At 41.2% G+C, this 17326-nt stretch overlaps 1 protein-coding gene across 7 annotated transcripts in view; it reads left to right on the forward strand.

Annotated features, from left to right (window-relative positions):
• The window catches only part of DCAF6 (DDB1 and CUL4 associated factor 6), a 110654-nt gene that overhangs the window by 91076 nt on the left and 2252 nt on the right, over positions 1-17326 (forward strand). For all 7 annotated transcript variants that reach the window (XM_068269192.1, XM_068269190.1, XM_068269189.1 and 4 more), the window contains 4 exons: positions 11101-11239; positions 12683-12839; positions 15680-15768; positions 16972-17077. In XM_068269192.1, coding sequence (XP_068125293.1) covers positions 11101-11239; positions 12683-12839; positions 15680-15768; positions 16972-17077 — 491 coding nt within the window. The remainder of the gene's footprint in view (positions 1-11100; positions 11240-12682; positions 12840-15679; positions 15769-16971; positions 17078-17326) is intronic.

The following is a 17326-nucleotide window of genomic DNA, read 5'->3' on the forward strand; positions in this document are numbered from 1 at the left end:
GTATCGCCGCTACAGGAAGCCGCTGCTCCGCCTCCTTTACTCCTTAGAGCTGCCGCGCAGGAAGCGCTGCTGTAATACGACATGCTGTGAAGAGGAGAGCCGCGGCTGGCGGAATATAAGGAAGGAAGCGGCCGCCCGCTCATAAGGTAACAGAAGCGGCGGCCACGAGGTGGAGAGGGCACCTCTGCTAGCTACACTGGGGCAGCTATACTGGGGTAACTACTGGCTACACTGGGCTAACTGTACTGGGCTAACTGTACTGGCTACACTGGGCTAACTGTACTTGCTACATTGGGCTAACTGCAATTGCTATACTGGGCTAACTGTACTTGCTACACTGGGCTAACTGTACTTGCTACATTGGGCTAACTGTACTTGCTACACTGGGCTAACTGTACTTGCTACACTGGGCTGTACTTGCTACACTGGGCTAACTACTTGCTACACTGGGCTAACTACTTGCTACACTGGGCTAACTGTACTTGCTACACTGGGCTAACTGTACTTGCTACACTGGGCTAACTGTACTTGCTACACTGGGCTAACTGTACTTGCTACACTGGGCTAACTGTACATGCTACACTGGGCTAACTGTACTTGCTACACTGGGCTGTACTTGCTACACTGGGCTAACTGTACTTGCTACACTGGGCTAACTGTACTTGCTACACTGGGCTGTACTTGCTACACTGGGCTAACTGTACTTGCTACACTGGGCTAACTGTACTTGCTACACTGGGCTAACTGTACTTGCTATACTGTGCTAACGGTAATTGCTATACTGGGCTAACTGTAATTGCTATACTGGGCTAACTGTACTTGCTACACTGGGCTAACTGTACTTGCTATACTGTGCTAACGGTAATTGCTATACTGGGCTAACTGTAATTGCTATACTGGGCTAACTGTAATTGCTACACTGGGCTAACTGTACTTGCTACACTGGGCTGTACTTGCTACACTGGGCTGTACTTGCTACACTGGGCTAACTGTACTTGCTACACTGGGCTAACTATACTGGGGTAACTATACTTGCCATACTGGGCTAACTGTACTTGCTATACTGGGCCAACTGTACTTGCTATACTGGGCTAACTGTACTTGCTATACTGGGCTAACTGTACTTGCTACACTGGGCTAACTGTACTTGCTATACTGTGGTAACTGTACTAGCTATATTGGGGTAACTATACTAACTATATTGGGGTAACTATACTACCTAACTAACTATACTGAGGCAACTATAGTCCTTATACAGGGGCAACTGTGTTAGCTACCTATACTGGGGGCAACTATTCCTAGTTACCTACTTGCCTATATACTACACTCAAAATCAGGAAAAAGAGGGGGACTGCCACCGCCATTAACCACGCCCCCCCCCCCCCCCCCCCCAGGGGGGCCCCAGAGAAAAGTTTGGTTGGGATAGTGGGCCCCGGGCTTAAAAAGGTTGGGGACCCCTGCTTTAAATAATGTGGATGGCCTGCCCATGATGCAAAATACACACTGCTATGTAGGAGAAATATGCATGCATGTGCTTAAATTTCTACTCCATTTTATGAGGTCCGTTATAGCTTCTGATGTGTAAATATACATAGACAATAGAAACCAAAGGCACCATAAATTAGGCTTTCAGTTTATCTGCTTCTCTTATTTTGTACTTGCCCATCTCTAGTAGTCAGCATTGCTTTCGGTGGTTCCTGAAGCAAACGTTTTCTCCACACTAAAAGAAATTCTTAACTTATTTTAATCACTTTAGGAAGTGAAGAGAGAATGAAGCAATAGACATAAATAGAATTCACCGGTACCTCCTTGGTTTAAGGCATTATGACATTTAGGTATCATGCAAATGCCTTTAACCTACTACTAGTGATGTATCCGCATGATCCACAAAATATAGACATTAAAAGCAAAGTCCTGTACGGGTCTAATTTTTCAGACTCATTCCCGCCCCGCTACCCGCACCCGACCCACAACCCGCTTTCTAGTGTATCTGGTATCCGCACCCATTCCGCAACCCGATTAAATCAAAAGGCGTACCCGAACCCGACCCGCATTTCTGGTAATCCGTGGGTACCCGACCAGATGCCCTGTGTGGGTCTAATTTTTCCGACTCGCAGCCCCGCTACCTGCACCTAACCCGATTTACAATCAAAACAGGTACCCGAACCTGACTTGTATTTCGGGTAACCCGCGGGTACCCAAACCGATGCAGGCCTCTACCTGAAGTGTAAAAAACTGATGACATAAATAATTGCATCTGCAGTTGTAATCCTAAATAAGACTTTCCTGGAATTACAAAGTTGTATTTTGATTTGAAAAGTAAAAAAAAATATAAACAGCTTTACAGTTTTTTCTGTCTCAGAAGTTTTATGACCTCTAATTATTATTAGTGAGGGCACAATTCAACCACAGAGAAACCATACATTTACACCTTACTATTTTACAGGGCATGCAAGGACTTTAATCGTGCATGCCCAGTAAGGTCAAGATAGTGCTTGGATGGTAGCGAGGTCACAAGAGCATATTCAACAATTCCCTGTTAAACATGTTCAGAGGGACCCAATTCTGGAATGGTGGGCACCGGGAGGATCCAGAAAGCCTCTGGATTATCCAAAGGCTTACTACTACTGAGGTATGTTTCTAACTATTTGTTTTAAGGCGTATCTTTAATGAATAAACAGTTTAACTATACATATATAATGAAAACTGCATGAATACTGAGTGCATCGCATGTGTTTCTTTTTATGAAAGTACCTGCAGATGGGATTTACTCTTCTCTCTGTAATAGTATGTGTTGGTCTAACAGTTTTCCAGAGTGAACTGTATAAGTGACTAAATCTGAGCATGCAGCATCTTGTTTTTTATGATCTAGGTGAGTCTAATTTAAGATAATTATATTCAAAAGTGTGATTTTTGTTTTTTCAGTAGATGTCACCTTTATTGGCAAGTAAAGTACCCCTGAACTGAGGAGGATATGGCTGCTGCCATAGTTATTCCCTTTTAAACAATACCAGTTGCCTGGCAGTCCTGCTGATCTCTTTGGCTGCAGTAGTGTCTGAATCACACACCTGAAACAAGCATGCTGGTAATCCAGTCAGCCTCATATTGGAGGCAGAGAATCAGCAGGATAGCTGGGCAGTTTGCAATGTTGGTGCACATAGCAGGGGGGGGGGGGGGAGAATAAATAGTTGGTAATAAAAGGTTGCTTAAGAAAGAACAGTGGATAGTGTTTGGTTATCTGAAAACATCTGTCTGCTTCTGATATATTTGCTAAAGATTAAGAGAAAAAAAATCTCCAAATCTCAATACAGACTTGGACTTGTGATGCAAAGCAAAGTGCTATAAACACTACTTAGAGTACAGTTCTAGGTGGGCTAAAAGTTATAAGCTATTTGCAGCAGATGAAACCACCCATCACATATTTTTCCTTGGAAGTACATTTTTTTGCATTTGGAATAAATTAGCACAGGGTCTGGCTGGGGTTATATTCAAATAACAGATGATTCCAGCATAAACTAATTGTTGAAGTGACATTCATTAGCTGAAAACGTAAATTCCCCAAGTTTATATAGCACTCTCCTATGCACCGCTTTAGAGAGTACATATGAGAACCCTTCACACATGTACCTGTAATCTTTAAAGAATTATTTGAATCTTTTTTTTTTTTTTTTTTACTATTAATAATCTAAAAGAAGCCTGCAAATTCAGAATGTAAAAAGTGATAAAATAACAGAAATAGTTTTTGGCCCTCTTTGGATAGTAATCTTTCACTTAACTCTCTGATATAGTGTTTACCCTCCCAGAATCCTCCATTCCTCATGTCTAAATCACTGTGTACCATTGCTGATGACAGAACTGACAGAAAACCAGTCTGTACAGCTACCATGCACAGAAGTATGATCAAAAATGGATTGAACCACTGCCATGCTAGCTTTCTGTGTCTCTGTGCAGTACAGAGCTAGGCACCACTCCTGCCTGCAGGACCAGATGTATACCTTTTCCACCCCTAGGACAACTTTCTTCTGGCTGCTCTTCCATGTCTAGCTCTATCTTCCAATGGTAACATCTATGTGCAGCAGTACTTTGAGGTCTTGTACAGCTTCCTTAGCCAGCAGCTGCCCTCTTGCATGCATGCTCTCCATTTGAGGTCTGCTCTTCCATATGCAGTAACTCCTCTTCCATGTCCAGCCACCCCCTTTGGCAGAATCCATTAAATACAATAACCTTTGTGAAGCACTTTTCTCCCATAGGACTCCCAAGTGCATAGATGTGTCTTAAGATCAATACATAGGGTATACTGTGTTACAGAGGAAATAGACAAGTGTTCATAAATGCCAGACTAAACAGGTGGCTTTTCAGTTTGGACTTAAAGGCTTCCAGGGATGCAGATGTCTTGATTGGGTGTGGCAGGGAGTTCCAAAGGTTATGGACAGCATGGCAGGAGGCTCTGTTCCAAATGTTTTGAGTTGCACTCTGGGGGTGGTCAAGTTATTAGATCCTGTTGATCTGAGGTTGTGGGAGCTGTGATGCAGTTGCAACAAATTATTCAGGTGTCCAGGACCTAAATTGTGTAGATATTTAATTGTTAGTTGTGCAATTCACCCATGGCCCTGCCCTTTGTGGCCTTTCAAAAAAAGATGTTCCTATCTGCCTCTGTGAAAAAGATTTGCTATTGTATTTGACATAGAATGTGATTGATGAACTGTCCAGAACCAGCCACAAGTTTAGTAGTCAACCATTTGGGGGTCTATAGGTCACTTGTAGATTTGATTGACGTGATCAAAGCTGCTAAAAAATGTATTCCATTTATGGACACTTTTAACAATCACCAGGAAATTTGTATAACATAGTTTTATGAAGATCATGCTGCTCTTTCTGCAATAGGAATGCAGCCATTCAACACAATCTTTATTTGCACACATTGCTGTTCTAACCAGCCATTATTACAAGGTGAGGATCCTTTAGTTAGATCCATTCAGAATTCCACTTACGCGATGTTGTATAAGCAGCAAAAGCTGTTCCTTTTGTCATTTAGTTAATTATAACATAGCCTTTCATGATGGACTATTGAGCTCAGAATGTCACATATGTATATACATATATGGTATGTACAGTACAAATCACATGTTCTAAAATTCACAGTTAATATGTATACTTTAATGTCAACCACCATATGCAAGATGCATCCAGTTCCAATAACAAATGTCTATCAACACAAACCCACATAATCAGAAATAAACTTAAAATACTCCTTTATATAATATTACTCTTAATTGGACAACCTAAATCAGGATCTGTTTTTTTGTGCAAAAACTAAAAATAGACAGTAAGAACCCAATGAAAGTAATATGTCCAAAACACAACAAATGTTCATTAATTTATTGAGCAAAATGATCTAAAGTTACATATTTAAAAATTATATACAGTGTAAGACTAGGTGCACACCCCCCCCTCACCTGGGTCCCCTCGTCCCCGCTCCCTTTCCAGCTATTTGCGGCAAAAGAGCGAGCAGGAGGGGACGTTTACCTTTTTTTCCTCTGCTCGCCGCGTGACTTCCTGCAATGCCGCCCACTAGAGGAAAGCAGAGGAAATAAGGTGCTTAACTGCTCGCTTGCTCTTTACTTTTGCCGCAAATAGCTGGAGGGGGAGCGGAGATGGGGGAACCCAGCCCTCCCCGCCGCTGTGCCCGCTACCTCCCGCCCTGGCTGCTACCCCCTCAGGCTACTTGGGGGACACCTATTGGGGTCCTGGCTGCAGCCATCTGTCTTTGGGGAGGGGAAAAAAGCAAACAGATCAAAACCGTTTGCTGCAAAAGAGCAGTACGGATCCATTTGCATTCAGGTTTTCAATCCCAGGATCACGGACCGCAGGCTCCATTCTGCAAACAGGCCTAGTGTGGACCTAGTTTACCTTGGTTTGCAAGCATAATCTGTTCTGGAAACATGCTTGTAATCCAAAGCACTCTTGTTCAAAGCAAATTTCCCCATCAGGATTAAGGGAAACTCAGATGGCTGATGGAAACGAGAGACCAGAGACTACAGTTAGTGTGTAGGAAAACTTTTAGTATAGCTTGCAGAATCGTTGCTATCTGTTTACTTACCCCAAACTTTTTTTGGGTGTGGCTTTAACAAGGAACTTATCCAATGACAGTTGCTTCTGCCTACTTTTGAGGATTTCACGGAAATGTGACATTGTACAGTCCCTACACTATTGGCTCTGTTGTGATGATATAGTATGCGTACACATACTATGCTTGTATATCAAAGCGTTACTTGTTATCAAGTCAAAATTTCATACAAAATTTTGCTGGTCTTACAAAGCGCTTTTAAACCAAGTTACTTGCAATCAAAGGTTTTGCTGTAAACAAAGGACAGGTTTTCAATCATGATAGTGAGAACATGGGTGTGTGTGTGTCTATCTCTGCATTGTCCATTAGGCTTTATCTTCCCAACTGAAACTTGTGGAATTGCTTCATTTATGTACTAATGGAGGCAAGGTAGCTGTAACGATGGGTGTCAACACGCAGAGAGAATCTGATTACTGGTGATCTGCAGAATCACCCGCAATGCAGATATACACCAGATTATGGATGATCTGCAGTATCACCAATAATCCGAGTATGTCTAACCTCTGGACACCAGTATAATGTGAGTGTTTGGTGTAACAGTACAACTCTGAGTATAGACCACCAGGGACCCCGGTGGCCTGAGTGACTTGAGGAATACTCCTCTGACTGTGGGGAATATTCCTGTAGCCTGAGGACTCCCTAGGAGAGGGACCCAGGCTGGGTTGCAGGAAGCCCTGCTGCTAATATGAACAGACTGGCCCTAACTAGGTGTGAGGGCCTATTCTCTATGCCCTGGAACCGGGCTAAGGCAAATACACATACAATACAATCCTAGCTCTGGGTGTGAGGTCCATGATCACAACACCCAGGAACTAGTCTAGAGCATAACATAGAACTGACACAGTATCCTAGTCTTGGGTGTGAGGTCCGTAGTCACAGCACCCTGGAACTGGTCTAAAGCATAACATAGAACTGACACAGTATCCTAGTCTTGGGTGTGAGGTCCGTAGTCACGACACCCTAGAACTGGTCTAAAGCATAACATAGAACTGACACAGTATCCTAGTCTTGGGTGTGAGGTCCGTAGTCACAACACCCCGGAACTGGTCTAAAGCATATCATAGAACTGACACAGTATCCTAGTCTTGGGTGTGAGGTCCGTAGTCACAGCACCCTGGAACTGGTCTAAAGCATAACATAGAACTGACACAGTATCCTAGTTTTGGGTGTGAGGTCCGTAGTCCCGACACCCTAGAACTGGTCTAAAGCATAACATAGAACTGACACAGTATCCTAGTCTTGGGTGTGAAGTCCGTAGTCACGACACCCTAGAACTGGTCTAAAGCATAACATAGAACTGACACAGTATCCTAGTCTTGGGTGTGAGGTCCGTAGTCACAACATCCCGGAACTGGTCTAAAGCATATCATAGAACTGACACAGTATCCTAGTCTTGGGTGTGAGGTCCGTAGTCACAGCACCCTGGAACCGGTCTAAAGCATAACATAGAACTGACACAGTATCCTAGTTTTGGGTGTGAGGTCCGTAGTCACGACACCCTAGAACTGGTCTAAAGCATAACATAGAACTGACACAGTATCCTAGTCTTGGGTGTGAGGTCCGTAGTCACAACACCCTGGAACTAGTCTAAAGCATAACATAGAACTGACACAGTATTCTAGTCTTGGGTGTGAGGTCCAGAGTTGCCAACTCATCCCTTTAATTACTGACACATCTTAGTTATACAGGTTCTGGGGCTATTTGCACATAATCAGTGCCTTAACTGCATCTACCTAGCCACAAAACCTGTATAATTCATATGTGTCAGTAATTAAAGGGATGAGTTGGCAACACTGGTGAGGTCCGTAGTCACAACACCCTGGAACTAGTCTAAAGCATAACATAGAACTGACACAGTATACTGACACACTAAAGCATAACAGTAAAGCCACAAGAGTAATCTAGCTCAGTGTGAATCCCCAGGTCCACCTGGCTCTTAACACACTGTAGGATCTGACTGTGGTCTGTGTGCCAACACATAAGCATTCGCAACGGCAGACAACGTGAGACTGAAGGACAAGCAGCTATATAGTGCAGCGCAGATCAGCGCCGCCCAGTCCCCTTCAGCCAACCGCCGTTCGTTCTGGGATCAGCTGACCAGTAGAGTCAGCTGACCCCTTTCTGCTTCCCATAAAGCTTCTGCGCGCGCGTATTCCTCAGCCTATGTGCACAGGAAGGCTGAACCACATCAGACACATGTCGCCGCGCAGAAACCGCCGGGCTGAACGCGAAACTAGCCGCCGCGCCGTCAGAGCACGCGGCGGCTTTTCCGCAATCCTTCACAGTAACATTCTTATCCTCAGTAGAAGTGGTTGTACAACAAGACTCACACTTGAGGTGCTTGAACGACTATCCGATATTAATAATTCTATTGAATGGGATGAAAATCTGTGCCGCAACAAGCAAGGCAGATCAATGTTTGTATTGATTTCAGGCCAAAATCGGTCAAATGTATCGATCAAGCATGCTGGAAAATCTCAGTCTAACGTGGTCAATGGGGTGCGTGGCGGTAACAGCATTTTTTTATATCGCAGTGACCAACATATGCGCCGGACTCCCGGCCACTGTCACCCAAAGTGTGAAATGCCACCCACCCCACCCCCCAGTGCCCGTGTGCAGTGTAAATTCTCACCAGACTCCTGACCTCCTCCACTGTCACTCCTGTGTGGCATTTGCACCAGGCATTTGTGGCATGTCAAACACACGGCACATGGTATACTCATGTGGTACATGTGCCACCTCACAGTAATGGCAGACATGGGGGTGACAGGGAAAGCTACCAGTGGGAGCGCCACTGGGAGAGGTGAGAATTTTGTCTGCAGGGGCTGCCAGGCAGGTGGTGGAGGAAGCGTTGCTAGGCCAATTCCAGATAGATTTCATGATGATATCTATCGGGAATCAGTCTGCGGTGTAAGGCAACAGATCTCTCTCTGATCCGATTCAATCGGCGAGACATCTGTCTCATGGTGAATCTACCCGCACATCTCTAGATATTTGAGCAACTTAAGAATATTCTTAGAAATCTCAAATACCCCTGGGTAACTTGTAAAGGACTTAAGAGCATCTTGTGTTGGAAGATATCAGTTTTCATGAGAACAGTGAGAAACAATGATATGCGTGACAGGGTTGTAATAACAAATCCATTGCTTCCCAAAAAGAAAATTGCTGCTCATTTACAGTTTGCTAAAGGCCACCAGGATAAGTCATACATACTGTAAGAATGCACAGTACTGTGGACAAAAAATATATAAATATACCTCTTTAGCTTTTATGAAAAACATGGCTAAATACTGCTTTCCTGCACAAGAAAATTATCCCATTTGTGAAACATGGTGGTGTCAACATCATGGTTTGGGCCTGCCTTTCTGCATCTGGATCACTACAGTTTGTTACTGTTGATTAAGCAATGAATTCTGAATTATTCCAGCAAATTCTGTAGAAAATGTCAGGGTATCTGTCCATGGACTAAAATTCGAGAGACATTAGGTCATGCAACAAGACTGTATGGTCCTAAATATACAAACTGATCTACCAAATAATGGTTTAAGCAGGAGAACGTTAATGTCTTGGAATAACCAGGTCAAAGTCCTGACTTTGATCCTCTCACAATCGACCCTTACACAGGCAGTTTACATGAGCTAGTCCACCAGCTTCTTTGAGTTGAGACTATTCTGTAAGAAAGGATGGGCTAAAATTGTCAGTTATTGCTGCCAGAAGGGATACATAAGGTCCTTTTGGGGCTCAGACACTCTATTGGCCTTGAGAGGTTTTAAAAAAAATGCTCCCATTGACTTGCATTAAAATCGTGGTAGTATTGAGATCATGGTAAAATTGGTGTGATTTTTACCGAGATTTTAATGCAAGTCAGGGAGAGTTGTTTTTTTTTTTTTTTTTTTTTTTTTTAACGCTCTCATGGCCGATAAGCGCTTATAGTGTGTCTGAGCCCTTGCACTATATCGGTTGCTCTGTTATAACTGAAAGGATACTGATTTTCAAAGTAATGTCCATGTTTTCCTATGGCTCAGTTCACGCTATAAGCATTTTAACTGAAATCTTTTTCACAATGCACTGCTATGGAAAGTTAAAACACATCCGTTTTTCAGCCTATAGTGTAAAAGAGGCCTTACTGAAAGCAACAGCACACGTATGAGCCTCATATTATTGAGTGAATAAGCGTAGCGCTTTGAAATCATGGACATAATGCATCTACAGAGACTGCAAATGTTATACAGTACTTGCCAGTCTTGAATAGTAAGCATGTTTTACTTATACTTTGTACTTATAATTTAGACCAGTAAATCCGAGCTAGCAAGCAATGTGTAATGTATTAATTTATTCAGTCTATATACTGGGTGATATATTCAGCCAGAGTCCAACACAATCAGGTGCATATTTGGTGCCAATTAAACTGTTTTTATTCATCAGAGGAGGTCATGGACATGCAAATTCTGACTGTCATCCAAATTCAATTAAAATTTAATTTAGCTTGGAATTTAACCAATCAAAATTACCATTGGTCAATTCCAAGCGGCATGCACTTTGCATTAAATACAGGGCTGTGGGGTCGGTACAAAAATCATCCAACTCCGACTCCTCAGATTATGAAACCACTGACTCCAGGTATCCAAAATTGCTCTAACTCCACAGCCCTGACTAAATTTGCGTACTAGTCAGATGTCCTACTCTCTAGTCTGGAGGAAGGATTTTTCAGTTGTTATTGCAGAACCTTTGTCTGCAGACCTCGACAGCTGGCTAGGACAGTTCTGCAGCCACCAAAAAAGTTCAGTAACAGTTGTAAGAAGTGGTCAGGAGGCAGGTTTTATTCTTTCATTTCTGAGGAACAGAGGAGAAATTGTATGAATCCATTTGGAATGTTAAAGCAAATTGGTTTCTCTATTTGTCTCAATGCATGGTTTGAACATTACATTTTAGCGCCGGTCTGTTGAAATCTTTTTATTGTATGTATTTTCTAGGAGATCTGCAGCAGCTCGCATCCAAGAGCTGTTTAGGAGAAGGAAAGAACGAAAAGAACTAGAAGAAATGGATATGCAAAATGTTCGGCAGCCTTCCTCCAAGATTGTATTCAAGGGGCATCGGAATTCCCGGACTATGGTGAGAAACCAGATGTTAAGATCTCATAATAATTCTAAAGCTTTCACGCAGGAGGCTCATTCTCTCATCTGCCAGTTACCACATGCCTAATATAGCCAAATCACAAATCAAAAATTTACAAGAAATATGTCTGTTTTTGACCCACGGTCAAATGTTTTTTGATATGTCGTTAAACAGCAGCAAGAAACCACATCCCATCATGCCTGAATGTGGCCAGATTCAACTCAATGCGACGGGTGCCACTGCCAGTGCTAAGCACCAGCAAGCACCTGGCCTGCCAGACATTTGGGCGCCTCCATAGACTACGGCTATCGTGTCCCTCAGAGGGCAATTTAGGTGCTGGCAAAAGATGCAGCCCAAATAAAAAAACAAAACAAAAAAATCAAACTATTGCAATAGCTGATAGCCGAATTGCAGCTTACCCCTGAGTCCATGGCAGCCTGGAGGGGGAATAGTAATTATGCCGCTGAGAAACTTGCAATAGCAGGGGGAACTGTTTTTCAGCTTCACCCTGCCCCCAAATTTCCTGGCGCTCTTTTTGCATGCATGCCCTGGGCGGTACATGGGAGTAGCACCACCTCATGTACAAATGTCTTAATAAGTAATACAGAGCTTAAATTTAGGAGGAAAAAAATGCTTGAAAAACATTTGTGCAAAAAACGCTCCAGTTCTGTAAAAAAAAAAAAAAAAATGTAATCTAAAAAAAAGAAATCCCAGCTCTTTACCAATGATGGACTCCTGCCTCCCTCACTGCCCTTTGTGGCAGCTAAAAATCCGCCACTTTCCTGTCCAGGTAGGCGCAGGGTGGGTCTGACTGCAAACACCCACTATTTATAGCAATATCATATTGTGCATTTTGGAACAATTGTGGAAAAGTGCCCGCTATTTATTAGATGCTGTGGGCACCCAAATTTTGCAGTATAGCCGCAATTTACAATGACATCTATGGTGGGGCTTGAGAATTATCATATTTAACATTGCTTTTGCGGCGGGGTTGGTTAAAGTTAGGCGTGGGGGAATATTAAGGTTAGACATGGGAAAAGGGTGGTTAAGGTGATTCCACGGGGGTGTATGTTTAGTTTAATGCAGTGGGGGGGGGGGGGGGGGTGAGGCTAGTTATCGTAGGAGGGTTCTGTGTGAAAATACGGTTAGTTCTTACTGTAGTAAAATATCGGTACATTTTACTAATGAAAAAGATAGTAGAATATTGGTAAAATGCTGATATTCCACTATCGGCAAATCCTAGGAGCCCAAATTTTCTCGCTGCCTCTATTTCATGCACTTGCCTTTTTACAGGTTTGTAATGGGAGACGTTAAATTTGCCATTGTTATTTTTGATACATGAGTACACTTTTCCCAGTTCTGTTTGAATGTGCCAGGATGTGTGTGCCACTGAATGGAAACTTTATAGAAAAGTTATGTGTTTTCTAATTTTCATGACAGATCAAAGAGGCTGGCTTTTGGGGCAAGAACTTTGTAATAAGCGGCTCTGATTGTGGTCATATCTTCATTTGGGATCGGCACACAGCTGAGCATCTAATGCTCTTAGAAGCAGACAACCATGTGGTTAACTGTGTTCAGCCACATCCTTATGACCCAAGTAAGTGTATTCTTACTTTATTTCTTTATTTTATTTATATACTGTACCTCACACTGCAGGTTCCATTTGAAGACTAGAGACATTTAGTGTAGACTACAGAGCAAAGCAGACAAATAGAAACTATGCTGAGGAAGTTCATTGGGACACAGCATGTCTCTCCTATGAATCGTAATGACCAATAGGAGGGCTGACTGGTCATATAATTTAATGGAGCACCTTGAACCAAATAACATGGTGGGAAGATAAGAGGAGCCAAGTACATAGAAACATAAATTAGAATTACAGAGGAAGGATAAGATGAAGTATCATAGTGGAAGTTTCTAACACTGAAGCTTGAAACTGTTAGCTCAAAATAGGTAAGAGCAAGTTCACTGGTGAACTCTGAACTACAGTATTGCCTTCTTACAACAGAATTACAGAGTTATGTCATTTCCTGCACTCGTTGGAAAAGCAAAACCATTACTTCTTCATATTGGGACAAATTGATGGGTTTCTGAAAATCATTCAATTTTTGGACATGTTATTACGGTAACAGGAAAAATTCTAGAAATGTTACTATATTTTCAGATACTTCCTTATAGTGAGATTTCCCACTCCGTGAAAGAGGAGTGTTACTGGACAGGACATGCTTTACAGAACACTGAAATGTAATGACTCCATGCTTGGAAGACCATTGCTATGCTATTTTCTAGACCCTGCAAGGCATTTGTAGCGGACTACAAACTGAAGCAGGGCATTTCATAGCATTACATTTCACAATGGCATCTTTACCATTGATCCAGTATCATGCAGAGTCAAGGATGGCAACTTGCAAACAGCTGTTTCAGAATGTGGCCTGTATCATTGCATTGCATGGAATTAATAGTGTGGACACTAGTGCATGTATACTCCTTGGGAACAATAAAATAAGGCACCCAGGTAAGCCACGAAGAAACCACACAGGATGTTGTGAAGTGATGTAATGGAGAGAGTGTAGGAGGGCAGCACTGTGAATTTCAACATAGGGCATGTTGTACATTTTAGCAAACCAAAAAAATCCTTGTCTGGTTCTCTATAATCTAACGAGAGTACTTTGCTTTACTGATAAACTGTGCACTAAAACTACTTAGACCAGCAGTGGCATTTTGTGACTTCCAGGAATTTTAAGATAAAAATTAAAGTATTGCTGCCAAGTTTTGTCTTGCCCTGTGCGCTTAGTGTCTATAGAAAAATCACATAACCAAACTCTGGAGGTGCGCCAACAGTGTATCACCACTACAGCCAATAGGCTCTATGCTTTTTAACCACATATTTTTTTTTTAATGCCAGTTTTATCACAAGTGTTTTTTTTTGTCTTTTTTTTTTTTCTCACGTGTGACTTGGCTTCCTTGATTTGCTAAGATTAAACACCTATGAGAAAATAAAGTAGCATTGGTTGGGAGACCTTATTTCCTCTCTAGAAGACTTATTTTCACAGAGCAACTTTTTCAACTCCTATAAATGCCTAAGAATTAGCATCTTGAAAGTACAGTTAATCCACTTCCTTCTGCACATCTATTTATACATATGACGGGGTTACATATGTGCAGTAAATATGAGGCTGGTGGGTTACAAAGAAAACTGGATCAGAGAAATAGTGTTACAGAATGTTCTTCCAGCCTCCTGCACATGACGTAAATGTCACATTAGGAAAGGGACTCTGGCATCCAGCAAATTATGGTGGCCAGCCTTCATATTTATACATGTGCACGAACCTCATATATTGTGTAATTGCTATGACCGATTTCCTGTTAGGTCATTGGCAAGCATGGCTGCCCGGTGTACATTTGTAAAAGATTTATATACATATCTAGAAATAAGGTTTTTAACACACATTGATAAAATTGTTTGAGTGGATCACTTACTACAAAACTAAAACATTTTTTTAAAAGTTGTACTTTATTTTTTATTAAGTCCAGCTCAATGTACAGTACAGTTCCAAATAGAATATCTAAAAGCTGTGTCCAAATATTAGGTTTTGTTTTTTTGCAAACAAGGATTTTGCACAGCTCCAAAATCCTGTTTTCCAAATATGGACTGATGGCAGACATTGTGGGCAGCTTTGTTCTGCATGGCACAATAGTCTGTGATAAAAGAAGAGGCGGCTGCAGTGGTTTCTGGCCAGTTATATTCTGCCCATGCTCATACTAAATTTAACAGGAATTCAGTGAATGTTTCTGGCAATTGCCTTCAAATGCAGAATGCATCAGTTCACACTTGGGTTCATTTGGTTGTGCAATTCGGCTTACTACTTACTTCAATTCCAGTGAACATGCTAATTTTAACGGCTCAATCCACCTCACACCAATCTGGGTATAAGGGAGTGCTGGGTTGTTTAAATGAATTGCCAAGTCTGCCAACCTGCTTCTCTACGATGATAGCAACTTAGAAAACTTTATTTAGCACATAACGGCCCATATACAATTCACTTTTTCTCCTGAGTTTTCATCTAGGTGATATTTTCACACCATTTCATAAAATATTTTTAAGCCACCAGCAAGCAAGAAAATACTCAAAATAATGTTGATGGTACCGTTACAATAACTTTTATGTACTTTTTAAATTGCACAATACTTAAAAGTTATATTAAAGAGAATATAAAAAATATTTTGTAAGAGATCACTCGGGAGAAAAAGTTAATTGTATATGGGCCAACCTGTCTTAACACTCATATCCTACTACCAGGGGGCACTTTGCAAGCACAATATTTCATAAGTGTGTACATACAAAAATAATGCAGAGAACCACTGCTTTATAGCATGCATACATCCCATAAGAACATTCTGATGCAGCATATAACTGAAAAATGATTGTGCTTGAAGTTTTAGCATCATCTGGCATAGACTACAATGTCAAGATATGGTCTCCACTTGAACAAGACAAGTCTTTTAACTGGGCACTTGCTGAAGAGGTGAGACAAACGCACTTTAAATTTCTCTACCCTTATTTCTGCTGTCATCTAAAACCATTTTGTGTGAAATGTTGCAAAGATTTACAATACAATGAACTGCTAGGCAAATCATTTTTCCCATGGCCTCCACCATTTTTTTTTGTGACTTACGGCCTGTGCACACTGCTGCGCTTGCGCTGCGCTTTTCAAATCGCATGCGTTTTTTAATCGCAAGGTCTTTTGAAATATCATGAAAATCGTGAAGACCTGTACACACTGGTACGATGCGCTTTTTCTATTCTCATGAAGGCTTGCGATTTAAAAATCGCATGCGATTTTAAAAATGCAGCGCAAGCGCAGCAGTGTGTACAGGCCCTAAAGCAGTCCTTTTAAAGTTGTCTCCTGTGCCTGCATTTAGATCTAAGGTGGCCACACACTATTATATTTTTTTTTTATGTGTGTTTTTTATTTTTTGTTTCGTTTTATTAGAGAATTACAATGATTGTACTTTAGAAAAATCTGACCACTCAATCACACACACGTGTAATTTTTCCCTAATTGTAAAAGAAAAGTATGCACTCTTAACTGAATACAGTCTGCGTTAAATGTACATGCAATCTGGAAAAATAGCATCACAATTCCTAATATGTCTTTTGGTGCTAAAGTGATTAATTACGCTACTTAGATAGGAAGATATTCTTCAGAGACAACTTTGCTAATTTAATTTACGCTTGACTTTCTGCTGCCCGAAGTAAATATACAAGAGATGCGTTTTGTGTATTTATAGATGAATGTTTTCTATTTACTGCCAGTGGCACAACATTTTAGGTCTCTTAATATGTGACCTTCTGTTATGGGCTCTGAACATGTTGTGTTATTTGAAGTAAATACAAATAATTCTTCTATAAATGCACAATTTAAGATTTCTGTGGATATGTTTCTGTATAATGTGGTGATCACTATAAAATGCTTATCCTTTTGAATCATCCCCACACATACGCACACATAGTACTAAAGCATTTTCAAGGAAAGTTAAAAGAAATGTGCCATTTACTTTTTTTAATTAGATATACAGTACAAAGGCAGTTGTAAGAAATATGAGGGCATTTACAGAAAGTAGATGTTACAAGTTTACTCTATTAATCAGCTCTTATCGTTTTATCTGTATCCCACTGTATGCCAGATAGTCCTATAATGGTGCTTTTGCTTTTTTTCCCCTTGCAGATTATGTCACGGAATGAACTAATGTTAGAAGAAACCCGAAACACCATTACAGTGCCTGCATCCTTTATGTTGCGAATGTTGGCATCACTAAATCATATCAGAGCAGGTACCGCTATAGAATATGAAAAACAACTAAAGCTTCTGCACTTTTCACATTTTATAAATATGATCCTGTACAAAGAGTAAGCAATGAGTGACACATTTTTAAGCAGTGCTATAGCTTAACGAAAAAAAGGAAAAAAATGTATGTGCAAGATATCATTGGACCGTATTATTTAAAAGATATGTATTCAGAATCAGAGATAAGAAAAACTCCTTTCTACGTGTTTCTTTACATTTTTCTGTTCTTTCTTTA

This window comes from Hyperolius riggenbachi, chromosome 2 (genome assembly GCF_040937935.1).
Source record: "Hyperolius riggenbachi isolate aHypRig1 chromosome 2, aHypRig1.pri, whole genome shotgun sequence".
Lineage (NCBI taxonomy): Eukaryota > Metazoa > Chordata > Amphibia > Anura > Hyperoliidae > Hyperolius > Hyperolius riggenbachi.